Here is a 21,661-nt window from a genome sequence, read left to right on the forward strand (position 1 = left end):
GAAACAAAAAAAACATGAATTATTGATGACCAGCCTTAGGCTGATGAGCTGTGTTTGCCTCAAGCTAGAAATCATTCACTATAAGCCAGACCTACAGTTCACCATACATTTTACAGTCTGACTGTACAAACTCCTTTAGCTTTACCAACAACTAGGTTGTATGAGCCCTGCCTGACTGGATGAAAATTAAATGGATGGTCTACGTAGGTCCCAAATTATACCATTAGAGTAAATCCAGACAAGATTATACAGTCAGATTGTAAAATGTTTTGGGAGTCAAGAAATGATTCTTCCACTCAGCTTGCTCATGCTGCTCTACACTAGTTTTAGGGTGAACTTGAGCAACATGGTCAGTGGCAGGGCATACAAACCATAGCAAAGGATCACTTGGAATATAAAGGTAATAATTTCCTGTGTGTACTTCAGCCAATGGTGCTTCTCATGCTGCTTTTCTTGTTTGTTTTTTGTAAACTTATCGTTTTACACTAACAAAAAAAGTATAAAGGTATAAAGAAAACAAGGAAAAATACACATGTGTAAAATACTGCAGTAGCAAGTCAAACACAACTGGTAATTTGCAGGTGTGTATCTTACTATAAATGGCATGCATGGGTATATGCACTGCTATGGAAATATAGTGCATTGTCCGCTCCTGATGACATCCAGTGTGACAAAACATGTTGGAGGAGCTATACACCATATTTCTAAAACAAGCACAGAAGGGGTCTGTACAAGTTGGATTTGTGATACAAGAGTTTTTGCAGTGGTGTCTTGCCTGAGAAATGTATCGCCTGCTATTTCAAACATACTGTTTTATTAAAACTACATTGTTGCGCTATGAGACTTTTTCTCTGTGCTTTACTTAATTGATCCTTGAGAAAATATTAAAGCAACTAGAAAGCCATCAACCTCCCTGCTTATCTAGCATCATTATACAAAGCTGTTTGTAATCAGAAGTCAAGCATATCTGGTGAGTGAACGATAAGCTGCTGGGGATTCAATTTTAAAGGTGTAAAGAGCCAGCACTTTATTATGGATTTTTGCATATTTCTGCTTTAAATGAACAATAATGAACAATAATATTGTTATGGACTATTTAGATTTTTGTTAAGCATCAGCACTTTAGATCAGAGAGAGGTTATACACATACGATTTTACACTATTGTTTTAAAGGCTACTGAATTATATGTATAATCTTTAGGCATTGGTAAATAGATAGTATAGTATATCATATTTACTTGTTGACATTTTTTTTATACATTTCTTTAGACACTTCCTGGTTTCTAGGCCTTTACAAATTATCTCATACATCCCAGGAGTCTTCAAGAGGGGAGGAGGACTTTTCTCAGCTAAGCACACCCTCCTTCCTGCATGCCTGAGCTAAGGGCAGATGTATTCCAGGAAGTAAATGCTTCATTAATCAAATGTCCTTCCGATTTCTCAGCAATATAAAATATGTAGACATGGATGGATGAGTGAGTTTGTTTTGAATATTAAAATTAATTAAATAGCGTTTTTGGTCTGTGGTGCTCAGATGCAGTCAGTCCCGGGCGTGTGCGTGGGAGCCGCCAGTAACAGCACACTGACTGAAGCAATGGGACATACGTCCCATTGCTTCAGTTTACTTTAGTGCGCATGTGCCGGTGACTTCCAATAATCTGATATATATATGCCTCTCTTACGATGTTGCTAATAGTTACCACTATTCTTACTAACTATGTGCTTGACATAAGTTCCTATTTGTTAAAGGGCCCTTACCCTAAGTTACAGAACATGTTCGCTCTAACTTTTCTATGCTAAGGGTTGAAGGTATTCTACTCCCTTAGTGGCCTAATGCACTACTGTATATTTAAGGGATATGATGTATAGAACCCCCAAACTCCTGTTCTCAGATTGGAGTGATGCCTGGGGTCCAATACTGATAATCCCTTGCATACAGCTGTGCATTGGAATCTCCTAGTCTATTGTATCTTTTTAAGACTAGGGTATGGTCGCATGGTGTAATGCGCTCACCCCTAGTAGCTCAACGCATCCCTTTATGTGAGAGAGAGATTTTGCAGAGAACCCCCAAACTCCTGTTTGTGTGGAGTGACGTCTGTGGTCCAATACTGAATTCTCACATAGAGAGGTGCATTGAAATTCCTTGCTAGCCGCAGTTGTGGTTCACTCCCATTCACCAGAGCTGTTACACTAACCTTTACTTGCACTGATCATCTGTAGCACCATCTCAGCAGCCCCCCTCTCATGTAGACGGGCCTGCTGGTATAATGTCTTTTGTTTTTCCATTTCTTTTTCCTGTAAGCAGAGAAATGAGATAAAAAAAAATTTCAACAACCAGTAAGGCATCCAACTTCAGCACTACTAAAATCAACATTCTGTTAGCTTAACAAAATGCACTGCATATATAGCTGCTGAAGTCTAAAAAAAAAAAATTGTGCAATTACCTTAAAGAAACCATTACAATTATTTTAAAACATTACTCTATTTGTAATATGTATTTATATTAGAATGGGAAAAACAAACTCACTTCAAATGTTTTTTCTTTTTCCTCATCTTCTTCTTCATTTTGACAGCTCTGCGAAATGGGTAGAGAATAGGTATTTTCTTATATACAATTGGATATTATATGCAACTGTATTATACTTAATCACCACACCAAAGTGTCATACGAGTAACCAAGGCCACTAAGACTTGCAGAAAAGGGACTACTTATGTGACCAACACTGTTAATCTTGGAAGCAAATTTTGATTTAGTTTTAGCCTTAGTCTTAGGACTAAAGTGACATTTTTGTTTTAGTCACATTTTAGTCTTCTGCAATTGTTTTAGTTTTAGTCAAACCCCCTGTCCTCAAACAGATCTAGGTTCGCCGTCAATGCTTTCTCTGTTCAGATCCAGCACCGTTCAAGATTCTTTAGCCCCCCAGTCAACAGACAGCACCTCAGTGTAGAGTGACAAAAAACAAAACTGCTTTATTTTTACACATGAACACAATAGCTATACCTCTCGGGACCATCACTCCTCCCTTTGGAATTCAGGGTGGGGTAAATTGTCCAATCAGCAAGGAGAACTGTTGGAGGAATCCCTCCCCGCTACAGCCAGAGCAGACAGAGACAATAAACCAATGGACTATAACCACACCCCAAACGATTTCAGCAAAAGAGTCCAACAGCATAGGACAGCACACATTATATATATATACATATATACAGCACACATTATATACAGTTTACAAAGTTCTAGTGTGGCTGTAAGTCCGACTAGCACAGATCAGGTTGGGGTTCTCATTCACCCTGTGCCCCTATTAGAGATACAGGGTGATTTACACATAAGAGGGCCTGGGGAAGCTGGACAAGGAGCCTCCAGAACTCTCCAGGGCAATCCGATTCCCACAAACCCCCGAACCAAAGTCACTCCTGTCACAGTCATATTTAGTCGAAAAAAACTCCAGAACATTTTAGTTGACTAAAACTCATTTTAGTCATCTAAAATCTAATGGGTGTATTTAAAAAGTAATGCATTATTTAAGCATTTCTCTACAATTTCCAAACTCATTATATACTGTTGGAGTGAAAAATCAAAATTTTTTATTGTTTATGGTATTGAGGTATGAACATGTACTACAGACCAGTGTTCATTTTGACATCAAATTTCAATTTAGTTTTAGTCTTTTTGACTAAATTAGCATTGCACCCCCACAATACCATCATACAGGGGGACAGCCGCATGCCTACTATCAAAGGGGACCACCAAATTATGAACATCACCAATATGATGTGAGAAGAAGTCCAGTACCGACTCACAACCAATATGAGCCTCTATCGAGTTATAGAGAGGATGTGGATCCTCGTTCCTCATCTTTTTTAGAGTATCGCCGGGAGGAGAGGTCCTCACCCACGCGTCAAAGGGAGTGCCGAAGCCCAAATCGAAGAGGGGATGCAGAGGGGGACACAAAAAGAAGAAAACTAGAATAGGAGAAGGCATTATGAATCTAAGTGGGATAGACCTAAGCCCGACAGAATTGATAACACTTGATAAGGGTCTCAAGTTTGCCCCTAAGCGGAATTTGAGCAAATTTGATACTTATGTAGACATCAAAAAGTTTACACGCAAACTAAACATCAAGAAATACATGCTAACACAGCCAATAACGTATCAGGCTGTACCTAATATGCCAGGAAGGGTTGAACATAGTCAGTTAAGAAACAAATCACTGTTCAACCCGCAAGTTGTAAATAATCAACATATTGAGGTCTTTTCAAAGATGGTACTGAAAGATTTGGACCAACTTAAAGTGAAGAAGTTACCGAACCCCATGGCCATACATAAGGGTATTAAGATGTTGGAAGAAAACAAAGAGGTTATAATAAGACCAGCCGATAAGGGTGGAGCCATTGTGGTCCTCGCCAAAGACTATTACTATGAAGAATTGGCCAAGCAACTTGAGGACACCAATACCTATATCAAATTACGCTCCAATCCGACAGGAGAATACAAGGAGGAGCTAGTTGACTTGATCTATAGAGGAAAAGAAAAAGGAGTGCTGAACAAAAGAGAAGCTAAATACTTAATACCTGAGGTGTGCCGAGTACCCATTATATATACTGTTCCCAAAGTCCACAAGGATCCTGAGAAACCCACTGGACGTCCCATTATCAATGGGATTCAATCCATCAACTCACGCCTAGGGAAGTATGTGGATAGATTTATTCAGCCGTTAGTGCCCCAAACTAGGGCTTACCTCAGGGACACAAAGCATTTAATACAGATCCTTGAGAGCACAGTACTGGAACCTAATTGTAGTTACTTGTTGGCCACAGCTGATGTGGCCTCATTGTATACTGTGATAAACCATGAAGAAGCCATTGGGGCCACGAAATGGGCATTGAACAGTTTTGGTCATCTCATATCGAAACAAAAAAGGTTTATTTTGAGATGTCTTGCATATGGGCTACAGCACAACTACTTCTGGCATAAATCAGAGTATTACCGGCAACTGAATGGTATAGGAATGGGTGCTAAATATGCAATGAGTGTAGCCAACGTGTACATGTCTGAGTGGGAGGAGTCGTCCATATATGAAGGTATGCCGGAGCAGCTCATACTCTACAGAAGATTTATAGACGACTGTATCATCATTTGGAAGGGGGATGAGAATACCCTAACTCAGTTTTTTGAGAAATTAAATGATAACCAGAAGAACATAAAACTCACCTACACTTTGAGCAACACTACTATTCAGTTCCTTGATTTAGAGATTACTATAGACAATCAACAACTAAAAACTAGAACACACTTTAAGCCGGTCCAGAGGTACAGCTATATCCCTGTGGATAGCTGCCACCATGACCCGTGGCTAATCAATATACCAAAGGGTCAAATGCTAAGGATTCGCAGGAATTGCTCACACCCTGAGGTATTTTTGGATCAAGCTAAAACGATCGGAATTTTTTTTATTGATAAAGGGTATAACAAGGACTTTATAATGGAACAAATACAAAAGGTGTATGAAACTCCACGTACCTCTCTAACACAAGACAAAATCAAGACAAAAAGGCTGGAAACTGAATTACCCATAATTCTAAATTATAACACCCAACACAAGCAACTTGAAGCTATTATAAAGAAACACTGGCCAATTTTGAAAGCAGACAGACAGCTACAGGGAATTTTACCGAGTTACCCACGGGTGGTGTACAGAAGAGCACCAACTTTAAGGGATTTGGTAGCAAAAAATATTCCTGACCCCCCAGTGAGAAACAATTTACTCACTTTTTACCAAGGAAAAGGTTTTTTTCCATGTAAACAATGTTTTGCGTGTAGGCAAACCAATTTCAATGGACAAAAATGTTCTAAATTCAAATCTACAGTGACTCAGAAGGAATACAACATAAAGGATCTGATCACGTGTAGGACTGAAGGGGTAGTATATGTATTGGAGTGCTCTTGCTCACTCCAATATGTTGGATGCACTCTGCATCCAAAAACGCAGCACTCACTAGTAAAATTAGACTGTATGGCAATACCCCGACATGTTTCGTTATAAAAACTTATTCATGGGACACATGAATACGTTTTTATAACGAAACATGTCGGGGTATTGCCATACAGTCTAATTTTACTAGTGAGTGCTGCGTTTTTGGATGCAGAGTGCGTTTGAAGTTTTTTATTTAAGTGGATGTGCAGCTGCATCTGACAGAAGTCCATGGCACCGTGAGTAGGAGAATTGGTTTCACTTTTTCTCGCTGATCGGGGGTCCGCCGTGACCGCTTCTCACCATTTTGACGTTTGAAGGAGTTTCTTGATGTGATATTCTGCTGTTTTACAAGATTTTGTTTGTGAGTGCACTGTTTGAAGTTTTATTTTGGTGTGCTATTAAACCTTTGATGGTATCACACTATTTGCACTTCTTTTGTCTCTCTCTGACATATATGTGGAACTAATTGGATGTCATATTTGGATTACATCTTTATTGACGGGAACAACTACATCTGATAAGGTTTTTTGTGCCAAAACACGAGAGTGTGAGGCATACCTATCCGGTGAGTGTCCATTTGATGGGGGAGGAGTCACTGAGCACTGTCGGGTGTGGTGGAAGTTTTTGAAAAAATTTGAAGATCGCAGGATCCTTATACACATGAACTTTGCTTTGTTTGGCCACGTTCTAAATTATTTTTAAAGACTGTCTCTTGCACTTTCAGTGCGTTCACTTCACGTTTAAGTCAATCACGGGTGTTTATTATTACAGTCACAGTTTAGTGTTTATTTCTTAAACTGGATATATTTTGTTTATTATCACTGTATATCATTACATATGGGTTGTAGTAATGTATTTTATATAGTCAAATATGCACAGTTATTTGATAGCGCTGTTTTAATTTGTTGACACTCCTTAGAGAGTTTCATCATCTTACATTCTTTTTGTTCACTTATTATCTTCTAAACAGCAGCTAGGCATCATCCACTCCTCCATAGGCGCAACGGTGGGCGACTTTTTAGGGCGCATTCTATAGATCACCCATTGTTACTATTAATATATATTGATTTTTATTCATTATGATGGTTTTTATTACTGTTATTATAGTAATAATCTTTTAACCCTTCAGTACAATTTTTTATTAAATATTTTGTATTACATATTTTTGATGGTTTTATATGTTTTATTGATAATATTGAATAGTGTTGATGCATCTATTTAATTGTATTTTTAAATGTTCATCTACTTATTCTATGCTTGTTGTATATCTGGCCACAAGAGGGCAGTAGATTGCATATGCAAATGCAAATGCAAATGCACCATCCGCATAGCAAACAACATAGAATATTTTTAAAGTTTTATATCAATTATATTTTTTTAAATTTGTTTATTAAAATTATGTGTGTCTATGCATTGACATTTGATCTCACTAGAATTCAGCTATGTGAGTAAAGTTTTGCCGCAATGATGTTTGTCTTTCCCTTTGGTTGCTCACACTAATGTAAACGCTGTCAATGAGAAGGCTATCTAAACCCCAAGCCATTCTCATAACGTATGAACCCATGAGTAAGTCGCGTGCCTGTGACGTAACGCGTAGGGAGGAGCCTGCGATCGAATCCGAGTGCATCGGATCGAGCTGAGGAAACAACATACTGAGTGGCGTTTTCATGCTTTACTGAAAGCGGGGATTCGTGAGTGCATATGTCAATGCTCTGATTACATTTTTTGATCTGTCATCGAATATTGCGCAATGAGGTTTTTTCTCTTTTCTTTCATGCAATCCCTGTCTGTGAGTGCCTGTATCATCTGATCACAGCGGTGGAGGGCTGGATTAGCATTCAGATTGAAGAGAGTGATTTTTTCCCTGCATGGAATCCTGCTAATCACTGTGCACTAATTAAGGACATATTAGTAATTCACAGTTTATGGAGTGTTCTCCCTGATTAGTTTTCTTTGTACGTTTTATCACATTTTAAGTTAATATTAGCGCATCTATATTTTATATATAAAATCTAATGGGTGTATTTAAAAAGTAATGCATTATTTAAGCATTTCTCTACAATTTCCAAACTCATTATATACTGTTGGAGTGAAAAATCGAAATGTTTTATTGTTTATGGTATTGAGGTATGAACATGTACTACAGACCAGTGTTAATTTTGACATCAAATTTCAATTTAGTTTTAGTCTTAGTCTTTTGACTAAAATAGCATTTTAGTTTTAGTCCCATTGCAGTCATTTGACTAAAATACAAATTTCAATTGTTTTAGTCGTATTTTAGTCGACTAAAATTGTATTAAGTTAGTCAAATAAAATGTTTTAGTCAATTTTAGTCTATGAAATTAACACTGGTGACCACTTGGAGACCTTTTTATTCTAATACTGCAACATGGAATAATGATTTGAAATTGAATTGAAAATGGCAATTCCAAATATGCTAATCTTAACCTGGCCAAACACTCTCCTGTATGTTTATCTCCTTTATGTTTACCCATAACTATACAGGGCCTAAATGAATGGCTATAAATTAAACAAATTGTGTAAGCCTTCCCACTAAGGAGAGGTTGGCATACTGTATCTAAAGGAGATTGTAAAATCAGAAAAAAAAAACGACCAAATGCAATTGAAGAAACAAATCATACCTTTCTGTGATTAGGTATGTACTGTTCTTAAGATCCCTGTGGCTCTAAAACAGACTTTCTCTACCTTTTAATTTTTAGGTCCCTGAGACATATTTGCAAGATCAGTACATTTTAGAAATAATAGTAATTAAAAGAATAGGGACTCTGCATAATTGCAATATTTGACATCCAATGTGGGTAATTTTTTAATACCTTCCATGATTTTTTTTTTTTTACTAATAATCATTTTAAAGTAAAAATAATAAAATGGCCAGAAAAGAACCCGGCCTCAACTTGCTGGATGATATAGAAATGCATCCATACATTGGTGTTCAGTAAAGGGGCCCATCACATTGGTAGCCAGTGGTAGAGGTGTCCACTTACAGTGGTCAGTGGGAGAAGGGCATCCTTACATTTTGAATTAGTGAGAGAAATACCGCTAAATCTATGATCAGTGAGAGGAAGAATGTATCTTACATTAGTGATCAGTAAAAATTAATGCACCATTTAGTAGTATTGATCACTGGGAAAATAAAGCCATTACGGACAGCTGGTGAGAAAAAGACTTTATGATCATGGGCAAATCAACTTATTATTAGCACCACATCCCTTAGTTAATTAGATATAGGAAGAGGGATTTTTAAGGTGCAGAATAAATTGAAATAGTATCAACTATAATGTATAAGATATTTTTTTTTTAAAGAGAAAAATAAAAAATAGTTTAAACATTAAAATTGGCAGGTACACATCAACAAAGTTAAAGGTACATAGAAGGTACTGATGCAATTTTTTTCTATGTATGTATTTTTTCAACAGAAGGCTTGTACTTCTAATTGGACAGCATCCCCTGAAGACATATGGGCGAAACATGTTGGGAACTCCAATCTCTAGTGCTGTATCCACAACATTTGTTGATTTGTACCTGCCAATTGTTATGATGTTTTAACAATTTTTTATTTTGCTCTTTAAAATAAAAAAAATCTTATACGTTATAGTTGATACTATTTCAATTTATTCTGCACCTTAAAAATCCAAATTCATCTTCCTATATCTAATTACAGACAGCTGGTGTTTTGCTGCTAGCTCTGTCAGGTGACTATAACCCCTGGCTCTGTCAGGTGACCATGACCCTGAGGACTATGCAGTACTATCTGATGGAAGTTCAATCCACTAATGCTCAAGGAACCCCTAGCATCCTCTGGCTGAACCCAAGTGTTCCACAAAACTGTGGTTGGTTGGTCATGCACATGCAGAAGTTTAAAAAATAGAAACCTTTTGTGATCACTCTCCCTCTATAACAGGTCATGTTACAGATCTATGCATTAGCAACAAACAGTTCCTGTGCCTCATGTTTCTATCAAAATTATCCAATAGCAAAGGAGGGCACAGCCAATGTAATGATTATTTATTAAAAGTGGGGACAGGCACCAAATTATTCAGAAGATCAACTGATTTGCAAGCAAACAGCTCATCCAGCTTTAGAAGCAGATAATCTCCTTTACAAATGTTTATTTTTAACGGCCCAAGCTATTTTTATGATTTGCAGACTGAATTGTTTATATGTTCATATCATTTATAGTCCTCATGATATCCAAGTTATTTTTGGATTTTTTTTGCCAAGCCTTTTCTTTTTGCATTATATCTGAATATATTGTTTTCGCAACCCATGTGTTAAAAAAAAAAAAAAATCAAGAAGAAATAAAACAATCAACAGACAGAAACAATAAGTATTTTTATTTACTCAAGAATAAATCATCTTCCTGCGTTTCCTGCATCAACAATTACATTTAAACCTCAAAGGCAAGTTTGAATATAATAATTCACTGAGAGCGACGAATGTTGTTTTCTGTATGTGAGAGACAGCAGTCTATGGTACTGTGCGGGCATCACAACAAGCAGGAGTGTTCAAAAATCAACTGATTACCAAAAAGGCAGTACGGTAGACTGGGTTAGTACAGGAATGCTAAATGACTTTATGATTACTTTATTTATCTGTATGAATGCAAGTTTTTGGCTGGATTCACATCAGGTGCATTGCATTTAGCAAGCAATAAACACACTTGAGTTGACGTGTTGGCATGGTGTTTTTTTTTTAGTCTGTTTTTTAACGTGTTGTGTTAATGTGCTTTTCTTTTATAGCAGAGGCTAAAATCATTTGTTTTCAATGCAACACATTGGTGTGAATTTGGCATTTATTTAGTTACTCCCGAAATTCGTTTTTATTTATTTTGTTTTTCGTTAAAAAAATGCATTCGTCCGAAAATCCAAATTAAGGTCGAATCTGTCATTGAAGGCTTATGGTGTCTGTCGAATGGTCTAAGAAAAAAAGAAAAAAAAGACGATTCGACAGAATCTTAAAAAAAAAAAAAAATTTGACTCTTCATGTCTCTCTATGTTGAATCTTCATGTCTCTCTATGTCGAATGTTCATGTCTCTCTATGTCTCTCTATGTCAAATCTTTTCTCTCTATGTCGAATAATATTGGACTAATAAAGTTAAGGTTAGGCACATTCGACCGCAACGAAAACGAAAATAAAGCATTTTTTTAATGTCAGATCTTTAGTTTTTCGTTTTCTGTGCTGTCGTTATCGTTTGTTAAAACGATAACGAAAATACCAGAAATTCGGATGAAAATGCATTCGGACAAAAACGAATGCACATGTCTATTTGGCAAATGGATTGTTAATAACACAGGACAATTCTACCTGGAGAGCACCTTTAATCCCTTCCTGCTGACTAAACACATATATATGGCAGCATGGAGTACAGTATGTCTTATGCTGTGCTACCATACAGTATATATGTACTGAACATTTGTTTTTCTGCCGACAGCATACTCAATCACACTCTCCCAGCACTAAGACCAGGGGCGGTCCGTCCATTAGGGACGCCCGGGCGCAGCACCCCCTATCCTCGCCACCCCCTATGTGCATAATGGATTCGCTGCGGCCGCCCCCTATTCATGTGTACAGCCGCCACTGACTAAGACCAAGCTGACATCAACGGATCTTGGTCACAGGGTAACAAGTGGGAGTCCGCCATGATCACTTGTTTAGGAGGCATTCCCTGAGGCAGGAACACATAAGAAGGTGAGAAGGAAGTGGCACATCACATAAATGTCTCACAACACAAGGGTTAGGAGGAATGGCCAAATGTCCGGAAAAAAAAAGCTGCAACAGCTCCACCTCCATGGGACGCTCCCATCGACTGACGCTTCTCTCGCCTTGAAAGATGGAATATAGTTGAGGGTGGGGCCACCTATCCTATTGACGTAAACAGGTGACCCCGCCCCCTCTGATGCCACAGGGGTTTTCCCCGCGCATTTTGGGGGGACACTCATGCATTTTATTCTTTAATTTTGTTCCGGTTTTCCCCATGGTGTCAGAGGGGGCGGGGTCACCAGTATACGTCAACAGGTGGCCCCGCCCTCAGCTATATTAGCACGAGAACCGTCAGACGGTAGGAGCCTCCCATGGAGGAGGAGCTGTTGCAGTTTTTTGGTTTTTTTTCGAGTCGGGCGGTGGAATAGAAGATGAATGGACATTGCTGAACATTTTTATTTTTTTATTTTATAATAAAGGTCCTGAAATGTCTCCTGTCTTTTTTACAATTTTTTTGTGAAATGGTAGGGGTACAATGTACTCGTTACCAATTCACATGGGGGTCCAGGATCTGGGGGTCCCCTTGTTAAAGGGAGCTTCCAGATTCCGATAAGCCCCCCGCCTGCAGGCTCCCACAACCACCTGGCCAGGGTTGTGGGGATGAGGCCCTTGTCCCCATCAACATGGGGGCAAGGTGCTTTGGGGTGGGGAGCGCAGAGCACCCCTGCCCCAAAACACCTATCCCCCCATATTGAGGGCATGTGGCCTGGCATGTGGCCTGGTACGGTTCAGGAGGGGGCACTCTCTTGTCCTGCGGACTGCCAGGTTGCGTGCTCGGATAAGAGCTATGCCATTTTTAACACATTTGGGTGCAGGGTTCCCCTTAAAACCCATACCAGACCTGAAGGGTCTGGTATGGATTTTGGGGGGACTCCTACGCCATAAAAAAAATTGCCACAAGGTTCCCCTTAATATCCATACCAGACCTGAAGGGCCTGGTAATGGACTGGGGGGAACCCAATAAGTTTTATCTGTATTGCCAAGACCTGACAATTCTTTACAGCCGTGATCTTTTTTCCTTTAGAAATGTCATTTTGCTGCAGGACTGTTCTAAACACAGGGAAAATGCTCCACAGGCATAATATAGACACCCCCAGGCACAATATTTAATTTTTATTGTTTCACTTTAAGCATTATTAAAATCACTGCTCACGAAAAAACGGGCATTTCGAAAAAAATTGCATTGATACATGTCCCCTGGGGCAGGACCCGAGTCCCCAAACACTTTTTATGACAATACCATGCATATAAGCCTTTAATATTAGCACTTTTGATTTTTCATGTTAATCTTCCACAGACTTTTAAACGGTGTTCCGCGGCTTTCGAATTTTCCGCGAACACTACATAATGTTCGATATTTGGCGAACACCCGATGTTCGAGTCGAACTTACGTTCAACTTGAACATCGGGCTCATCCCTAGAGCACACATATATATTGCTAGCGCTAGCATTTGTGTAATTGCCAGTGTTAGTGGCCCAGATTCAAGAAGCTATTGCTAGGGGGCGCGGCCATTGTAATCGGCGTATAGTATGCAAATTGCATACTACCACCGATTCACAAAAGTTGCGCGGGCCCTGCGCACGCAAGGTACGGAGTTTCCGTATGGCGACTTTAGCGTAAGGCTGCTCCTACTCATAGTAGGCGCAGCCAATGCTAAAGTATAGCCACCCTTCCCGCTCGTGAAATTTGAATTTCACGTCGTTTACGTAAGTGATTCGTGAATGGCGCTGGACGCCATTCACGTTCACTTAGAAGCAAATGACGTCCTTGCGACGTCATTTGCCGCAATGCACGTCGGGAACGTTTCCCGACGGAGCATGCGCTGTTCGCTCGGCGCGGGAGCGCGCCTAATTTAAATGATTTAAGAAAACCCAAGGGTTGGCGCTGCGCTAAAAATTTGTTAAGATAAAAAATTGTGATAAGTGATGTTATGAACAAACAAAGAAAAAGTATATAGCAGCTAGCACTAAAATGTGTACAACAAATTAACAAGCATAAATGTAAAAAGCAGTGCAGCGCTAATATTAGTGATAGAATGCTTATATACAATTAAGTAATAGCAGTGAAAACAAAAAAAATTTGCTCTTTGAGAAGAGACCAAATAAGTAAAATGAATAAAATAAATATGTGATAGAAAAGACAGCAAAGTCCGTTTAAAATCCCAAATATAAAAATAAAAGATATCTCAACAATATAAAGCATGGAGAGATTGATGCCCTCGGTGTGTTAGAGGGTGTGGCATTACCGGAAGAGTCATTGTCATTCGGAATCAGGAGACCCATACATCAATGGCTCCTTCAGGGATATCCGGAGCGATTACTGAGGTTTAACTTTGCAGAAAAGGTATTGGGAGACCAGACTTCCCACAGGCTTCATAAGACTGGTGGAAAACAGTCTTTACCTCTGGTAAGCGGCCAATCCTCTTTTCACAAACTGCACGGGTGAACACCTTTTTCACAGCAATCAAGATCTCATCACATTTTGCTAATTAAGGAATCTTTTTCACTTGATTGAGACATTTTTTCAATTTTTTATTTTTATATTTGGGATTTTAAACGGACTTTGCTGTCTTTTCTATCACATATTTATTTTATTCATTTTACTTATTTGGTCTCTTCTCAAAGAGCAAATTTTTTTTATTTTTTTTGTTTTCACTGCTATTACTTAATTGTATATAAGCATTCTATCACTAATATTAGCGCTGCACTGCTTTTTACATTTATGCTTGTTAATTTAAATGATTCCCGCCCCCGGCGGGATCATTTACATTAGGCGCCCTTACGCAGGGCAAATTAGCATAGCGCCCGCGCAATTTACGGAGCTACTGCTCCGTGAATCGCGGGCAAATCGAAATATTTGCGTGGGCGCAGAGCACAAATCGTTGCCCTTTGCCCACGCAAATATTGCGCGGATCTACCTGAATCTGGGCCAGTGTCTGTATGTTTTAGGTAGGATAAAGAAAAAATGGTTTTATATTTATTTTCATGTTCAACTGTGTGGTGTGTAGGTTTGCACGAATTGTCACTTTATTGTCTAATCGTGTGGTGCCAGTGTTTTGTGTAGGACAAAAAAGTGTAAAAAAAAATATTTAATATACAGTGAGTATAGAAAAGAATCACCCCCTTTAAAATAATTACATTTTGTTACTTTGCAGCCTGAAATGAAGACAGACACAGTTTTTGTTTTGACCAGCTGTATTCACTCAGTGCAACTTATAACATCCAAGTAAAAGATTTTAACACCAACATGTCAGAAAAAAGAAAAAAAAAGAATCACTAAGTTGGAAAAAGGATCACCGCCTTGTGTCAGTATTTTGTTGAACTACCTTTTGCTTTACCAAAAAAAAAATTTAACATTACATTCAGCTGAGTTGTCATAATGACAATCGGCAGTTTTTTTTTTATCTTATCCACGTACATACCGTATTTTCACCGCCGTTTCCGGGTATGTCTTCTGCGGGACTGGGCGTTCCTATCTGATTAACAGGCTTCCGACCGTCGCATACAGCGCGTCACGACTTGCCGAAAAAAAGCTGAACGTCGGTGCGGTTCTATACGGCGCATGCGCACCGACGTTTGGCTTCTTTCGGCAACTAGTGACGTGCAGTATGCGACGGTCGGAAGCCTGTCAATCAATTAGGAACGCTCAGTCCCGCAGAAGACATACCCGGAAGCGGCGGTGAAAATACGGTATGTACGGGATAAAAAAAAAAACACAGCCGATTGTCATTATGACAACTCGGCTGAATGTAATGTTAAAAATTTATTTTTTGGGTGAACCTCCGCTTTAATTACAGCTTTTAGTCTCTTGGGGCCAGATTCACAAAAGAGATACGACGGCGTATCTCTGTTTTAGGGCCGTTCTAACGATGCGACCGATTCATAGAATCAGTTACGCATAGCTAGCCCTAAGGTCCGACAGGTGTAAAAATTACTCCACCATGTTAAAGTATGCCCATCTTTCCCGCGTCGCTTTTGAATTTTTTTGTTTTCTCGGCGTAAGTACGTTACGCACGTCGCGATTCTCAACACGTCGGCGCGTCGTAATTTCGTGCAAAGTCGGGAAATTTGCGAACGGAGCATGCGCAGTACGTCCGGCGCGGAAGCGCGCCTAATTTAAATGGTACCCGCCCCATTTGAATTGGGCCGCCTTGCGCCGGACGTGTTTACGATACACCGCCGCAAGTTTGCAGGTAAGTGCTTTGTGGATCGGGCACTTAGACTGAAAACTTGCGGCGGTGTATCGTAAACGGGTTACGTTACGCTGCGCCGCAGGTACGAGAATCTGGCCCTATGTCTCTACTAACTTTGCACATTTAGACTTTGCAATATTTGCCCACTCTTCTTTGCAGAACTGTTTAAAGCGGAGGTTTACCCTAAAAAACAACTTTCTACTATGCCATCCAGCATACTAGCGCCAGCTACAGTATGCCTTTATTTTTATTTTTTTGCGCTGTACTCACAGTTTAATCCATTAGATTCGTTTCAGACTCCCGCGGGAAAAGGTGTTCCTATGAAGAGGGGAACATGATTGACGGCCGGCTATGGCGCGTCACACGTTCCGAAAATAGCCGGAGTAGGACTCGGCTCTTCACGGCGCTATACGGCGCCTGCGAACAGACTAGGAGCTGACTGCGCAGGCGCCGTGAAGAGCTGAGTCCTATTTCGGCTATTTTTGGAACGTGTGACGCGCCATAGCCGGCCGTCAATCATGTTCCCCTCTTCATAGGAACACCTACTCCCCGCGGGAGTCTGAACCTAAACAAATGGATTAAACTGTGAGTACAGCGAAAAAAATAAAAATAAAGGCATACTGTAGCTGACGCTAGTATGCTGGATGGCATGGTAGACAAATAATTTTTTTTTTTAGGGTGAACCCCCGCTTTAAGTTCAGTTAAATTTGATGGTGACCATTGGTGGACTGCAGTCTTCAAGTCATTCCACATGTTTTTAATGGGGCTTAAGTCTGGACTCTGACTAGGCCAATGAAGGACATTCATATTTTGCTCCTTCATCCACTGTGTGGTCATTTTTGCTGTGCGCTTTGGGCCAGAGGGCAGCAGATTCTCAAGAATTTGACGGTATTTTGCCCCATTTATTTTTCTTCTATCCTGACAAGTGCTCCAGTCCCTGCTGCAGAGAAACACCCCCAGGATATTACCACCTCCATGCTTTAGGAATGGTGTTATTTGGATGGCGAGCTGTATAGGATTTCCACCAGACATGTAGTTTGGTATTAAGTTTTGATATTGAGGACAAACAATTACATTTTAGTCCCATCTGACCATACCAACTTTTTTCCATGTGGTCTCAGAATTTTCAATGTGCATTTTGGCAAAGCTCAGTCATGACTGCATGTGGCCTTTCTTGAGGAGTGGCTTTTTTCTTACAACCCACCCATACAAGTCACATTTGTGGAAAATGTGTGATATTGTTGTCACATGCACACAATGACCACTCATTGTCATAAATTCCTGCTACTGCCTCAGAGTTTTTGTAGGCCTCTCTGACCAATTCTTTCCAGGCCCTTTCATCTAGTTTGGAGCAACGTCCTGATCCAAGGAAAGTCTGTGTTGTACCAAATACCTTACACTTTAAAATAATATACTTCACTGTGCTTCTAGGCATTGATAAAGCCCTTGACATTTTTTTGTATCCATCTCCTGACTTGTGCCTGCCCACAACTATATCCCGGAGATCTCTGACAGGGCCTTGCCATTCATAGTTGATTGCTTGCTTGCTTCAGTTGCACTACCAGTAGGGTGACCACATTTCCAAACTGCCATTCAGGGACACACACCCTCTCTCACCTTCCCCCAAAAAAGATGAGGGGGGCGGGGAGAAATGTAGTCTCTGGGTTGATGGGGAATTTGGTGGCGGGTTATTTGTCAGGTGAATGTGCCACTTGCCACCAGATTCAGTGCCTCTTGCCACCCATTTTTGGGGGGCTGCAGCCTGATTATTGAATATTTTTATTACAATTATTCTGATTATTTTATTTATCGGTTTTCCTGGATTTGATTAGACATCTGTCTAGTATCTACTGTCATATATATTAGCCTGGCTAGAGCCTAAGCGCAGATTAACCCCTATTCTACGTCTTGCCACCCATAGCCTGCCACCAGATGCAGTGCTGCTGTCACTCCCTCTGCATGAGCCATGTGCGTAGAAGAAAAGGAGTGGCGTCACTATCTGGAAAGTGAAGATCACACCAGTCCCTGCTACTTGCCACTGGGTGCCAGAAAAGGAGGAGGTGCCGAGGTGGGTGGGGACAGCAGTGCTGCACTAGGTGCAGGCTTTGCTCCCGGTCTCCCTGTCTGAGAGTAAATTGCCACTGGTTGCAAGATGGCAAGCAACCAGTTCCGGAAATGTAGTTATTAGTTAGTAGGGGGTGGCTGTGTCCTCTATTTCATTCCGGGACATTATATTGTCCCAGAATGAAGGTGCCCGGGACCAAGGACAGACATGTCAATTGAGGGACAGTCCGGGGCAATCCGGGACATGTGGGCACCCTAACTAACAGGGACTGAAATGCTTCAGGAAAGCTCTATTCATGCTGAACTAATCAAAATTACCACAGCTGATTACAGTTGAAAGTCAAATGGCTGTGTGTGACATTGAGAAGGTGATTCGCTACACCTGATTTTGTTTTTAGGAGGGGGTGATCCTTTTTCCAACTCAGTGATTCTGTTTTATTTTTTTCTGACATGTTGGTGTTATATATTTCACTTGGATGTTATAAGTTGCAAAAATGGAAGTTTTTTTTTGCAAGTGTATCCTTTCTGGCATTAAAGAGGCACTGTTTTAGAACACACTACGAAGTTTGTTGCTTTTTTATTTGAAAGTGGTTGCTGCCGGAATAACCACATGACATACTGCACAGGGAAGACCCTGATTCAAATAAAGCGTTTTTGACCATTTCATTTATAATGGTCCATATTGTAGGGTGAGAGGCTGGAAATTCATACGTGGCATGGAGTGACAACACGTGGTGATAAACACTTTGGGCCAGATTCTTAGAGGAGATACGACGGCGTATCTCCAGATACGCCATCGTATCTCTGCGTCCGGCCGGTCGTAACTATGCGCCTGATTCTTAGAATCAGTTATGCATAGATATCTATTAGATCTGACAGGTGTAAGTCTCTTACGCTGTCGGATCGTAACTGCATATTTACGCTGGCCCCTAGGGGCGTGTACGCTGATTTACGCGTCGAAATATGTAAATCAGCTAGATACGCAAATTCACGAACGTACGCCCGACCGACGCAGTACAGTTACGCCGTTTACGTTAGGCTTTTCCCAGCGTATAGTTACCCCTGCTATATGGTGGCGTAAGTGCGGCGTACCATTGTTAAGTATGGCCGTCGTTCCCGCGTCGAAATTTGAAAAAGTTACGTCGTTTGCGTAAGTCGTCCATGAATGGGGCTGGACGTCATTTACGTTCACGTCGAAACCAATGACGTCCTTTGCCGCGTACTTTGGAGCAATGCACACTGGAAAATTCCACGGACGGCGCATGCGCCGTTCGGGAAAAACGTCAATCACGTCGGGTCAAGCCTGATTTACATAACACACGCCCACCTCTTCACAATTTGAATTAGGCAGGCTTACGCCAGCCTATTTACGCTACGCCGCCGCAACTTTTTTTGGAGAATACGGCACTTGCCTGTAAAAGTTGCGAAGGCGTAACGTAAATAGGATACCTTACGTCCGCACAAAGTTAAGCCATTCTACGTGAATATAGCCCTTTATCGGTGGAATACAGATAATGTCACGGATTCACATACATCGGCGCATATTTATGCCGCCGTAGCGTATCTCTTTTACGCTACGCCGGCGCAGCGCACAGAGGCAAGCACTGGATTCACAAAGCACTTGCTCCCACTCGCTGTTAAAGATACGCTGGGTTTCCTTTGCGTAAGCCAGCGTAGGTTGAAGTGGGCGTGAGCCATGCTAATGAGGCATGACCCCATGCAAATGATGGGCCAAGCGTCATAGAAGTACTTAAAATGAACGGCACATGCACCGTCCCGTGGCCGCATCCCAGTGCACATGCTCAGAATTACGTCAAAACAACTGCCTAAGATACGTCGAATCACTGCCTACGACGTGAACGTAACCTACGTCTAGTCATATTCACGTACAATGTAAACGACAAAAGATGCAACGGCTTGTGTTCCCTGGTCCATACCTTTGCATGAGTTGCGCCTCCTATATGGGGAATGACTTTATGCCGGACGTACGACTTACGCAAACCGCGTATATTATGCGCCGGGCGCAACTACGTTTGTGAATCGGCGTATCTCCATCATTTGCATATGTGCATAGAAAATCAATAGGAGCGGCAAATGCGCCCAGCGTAAATATGCGCCCACGATACGACGGCGTAGGAAAGTTACGTCGGTCGGATGAAGCCTATTTTCAGGCGTACCTCAGTTTATGGGCACGGCGCATTGATACGACGGCGCATACTTACACTTACACGGGGTATCTGGAGATACGTCGGCGTAAGTGCTTTGTGAATCTGGGCCCATGTGCTTTGTTGACCATTGTATATCCATGGTCCATACCATAGGGTAAGAGGCTATTATTTTCACTTTATGCTGGCACAGAAGTTTATATTCTTACTACACTGGAAGGTGATCTGCACAATATTGAAGACTTTTTTTCATGAACAAGTGAACGTCCCTTTAACCTTTTTGCACTTTATGATATGTGACTTTATTTATTTATTTAATAATGATTTTATCAATTGCTATATTTTTTTGAGATTATATATTGTATTATTTCTATCATATATTGGATTTATTGTTATTTTTTCCAATCAATTTGTTGATATTGATTTAGCGCCACACTATTTATATATTTTGGTAATTTGGTATCACAAATTTTGTGTAAGCTGCCCTGTCCAACCCCATCGCTGAATTATTTTGATCTTATAATATCCCTAACACATGAATATCCTGGTGCCACTCCAGCAGGCACAGTCTCTTGTGTGGTTTTTAAGTTACTTTAAATGTAATTAACTCTAGTGAAGCTCCCATGAACTGCTCTTATTGCCTGGTAATGAATAAGCTAACCCCTAGGTGCTGACAGTACACAAATACACACCCACTCGGTGGGTGGGCATTGGCGCTAAGAGGCCGCATATTTGCATACCAATTAGCAGACACAGCTGTGCCGCGACCACATGCCCTGTGCGCTCATGGCAGTTACCAGCGGCTAACGGTAAGCTCCAGATCGCTTCTTGCAATTGGGAGCTTTCTGATCATGTGACCTCTGTGACAGCCAATCATGGCACTAACATGATCATAAACCCCTCCCATCCCCCCGACATTTAAAATTCCTTAAAGGACTGGGAGGCGCCAGCTCAAAGGTGTTAAAGTAACCGTAGACATTTGATAACTAAGAGTGGGTGGTAAGCCTAGCTGGCTAGGTAGGTCATTTTCCCCATGGACTGCTTGTGGAATGTTATCCTAACCCTGACCTGTTGTTTACCAACAGTATATCTGTACATTGCTGATAGGTAGAATTTTAAAATGGTTACTTAGTTGATCATCTCCTGTATTAGATCCGCAGTCTCTGGTTATCTCCTGTACTAGATCCACAGTCTCTTGTGGTCTCCTCTACTAGATACAAAGTTTCTAGTTGTCTCCTGTACTAGATCCACAGTCTCTGGTTGTATCATCTACTAGATCTGCAGTCTCTGGTTGTCTCCTGTATTAGATCCGCAGTCTCTGGTTGTCTCCTGTTAGATTCGCACTCTCTGGTTGTCTCCTGTACTAGACCTGCAGTCTCTGGTCGTCTCCTGTTCTCGATCCCCAGTCCCTGGTTATTTCCTGTACTAGATCCGCTGTCTCTGGTTGTCTCCTGTACTGGGTCCACAGTCTCTGGTTATCTC

The 21,661-nt window shown here is 40.7% G+C and overlaps 1 protein-coding gene across 11 annotated transcripts in view; it reads right to left on the reverse strand.

Moving 5' to 3' along the window:
* LOC120920819 (ryanodine receptor 3) overlaps window positions 1–21,661 on the reverse strand; it is a 692,572-nt gene that overhangs the window by 131,652 nt on the left and 539,259 nt on the right. For all 11 annotated transcript variants that reach the window (XM_040333156.1, XM_040333154.1, XM_040333152.1 and 8 more), the window contains 2 exons: window positions 2,528–2,575; window positions 2,196–2,295 (listed from right to left, as the gene is read on the reverse strand). In XM_040333156.1, coding sequence (XP_040189090.1) covers window positions 2,196–2,295; window positions 2,528–2,575 — 148 coding nt within the window. The remainder of the gene's footprint in view (window positions 1–2,195; window positions 2,296–2,527; window positions 2,576–21,661) is intronic.

The sequence above is a fragment of the Rana temporaria genome, chromosome 13 (genome assembly GCF_905171775.1).
Source record: "Rana temporaria chromosome 13, aRanTem1.1, whole genome shotgun sequence".
NCBI classification, from domain to species: Eukaryota; Metazoa; Chordata; class Amphibia; order Anura; family Ranidae; genus Rana; species Rana temporaria.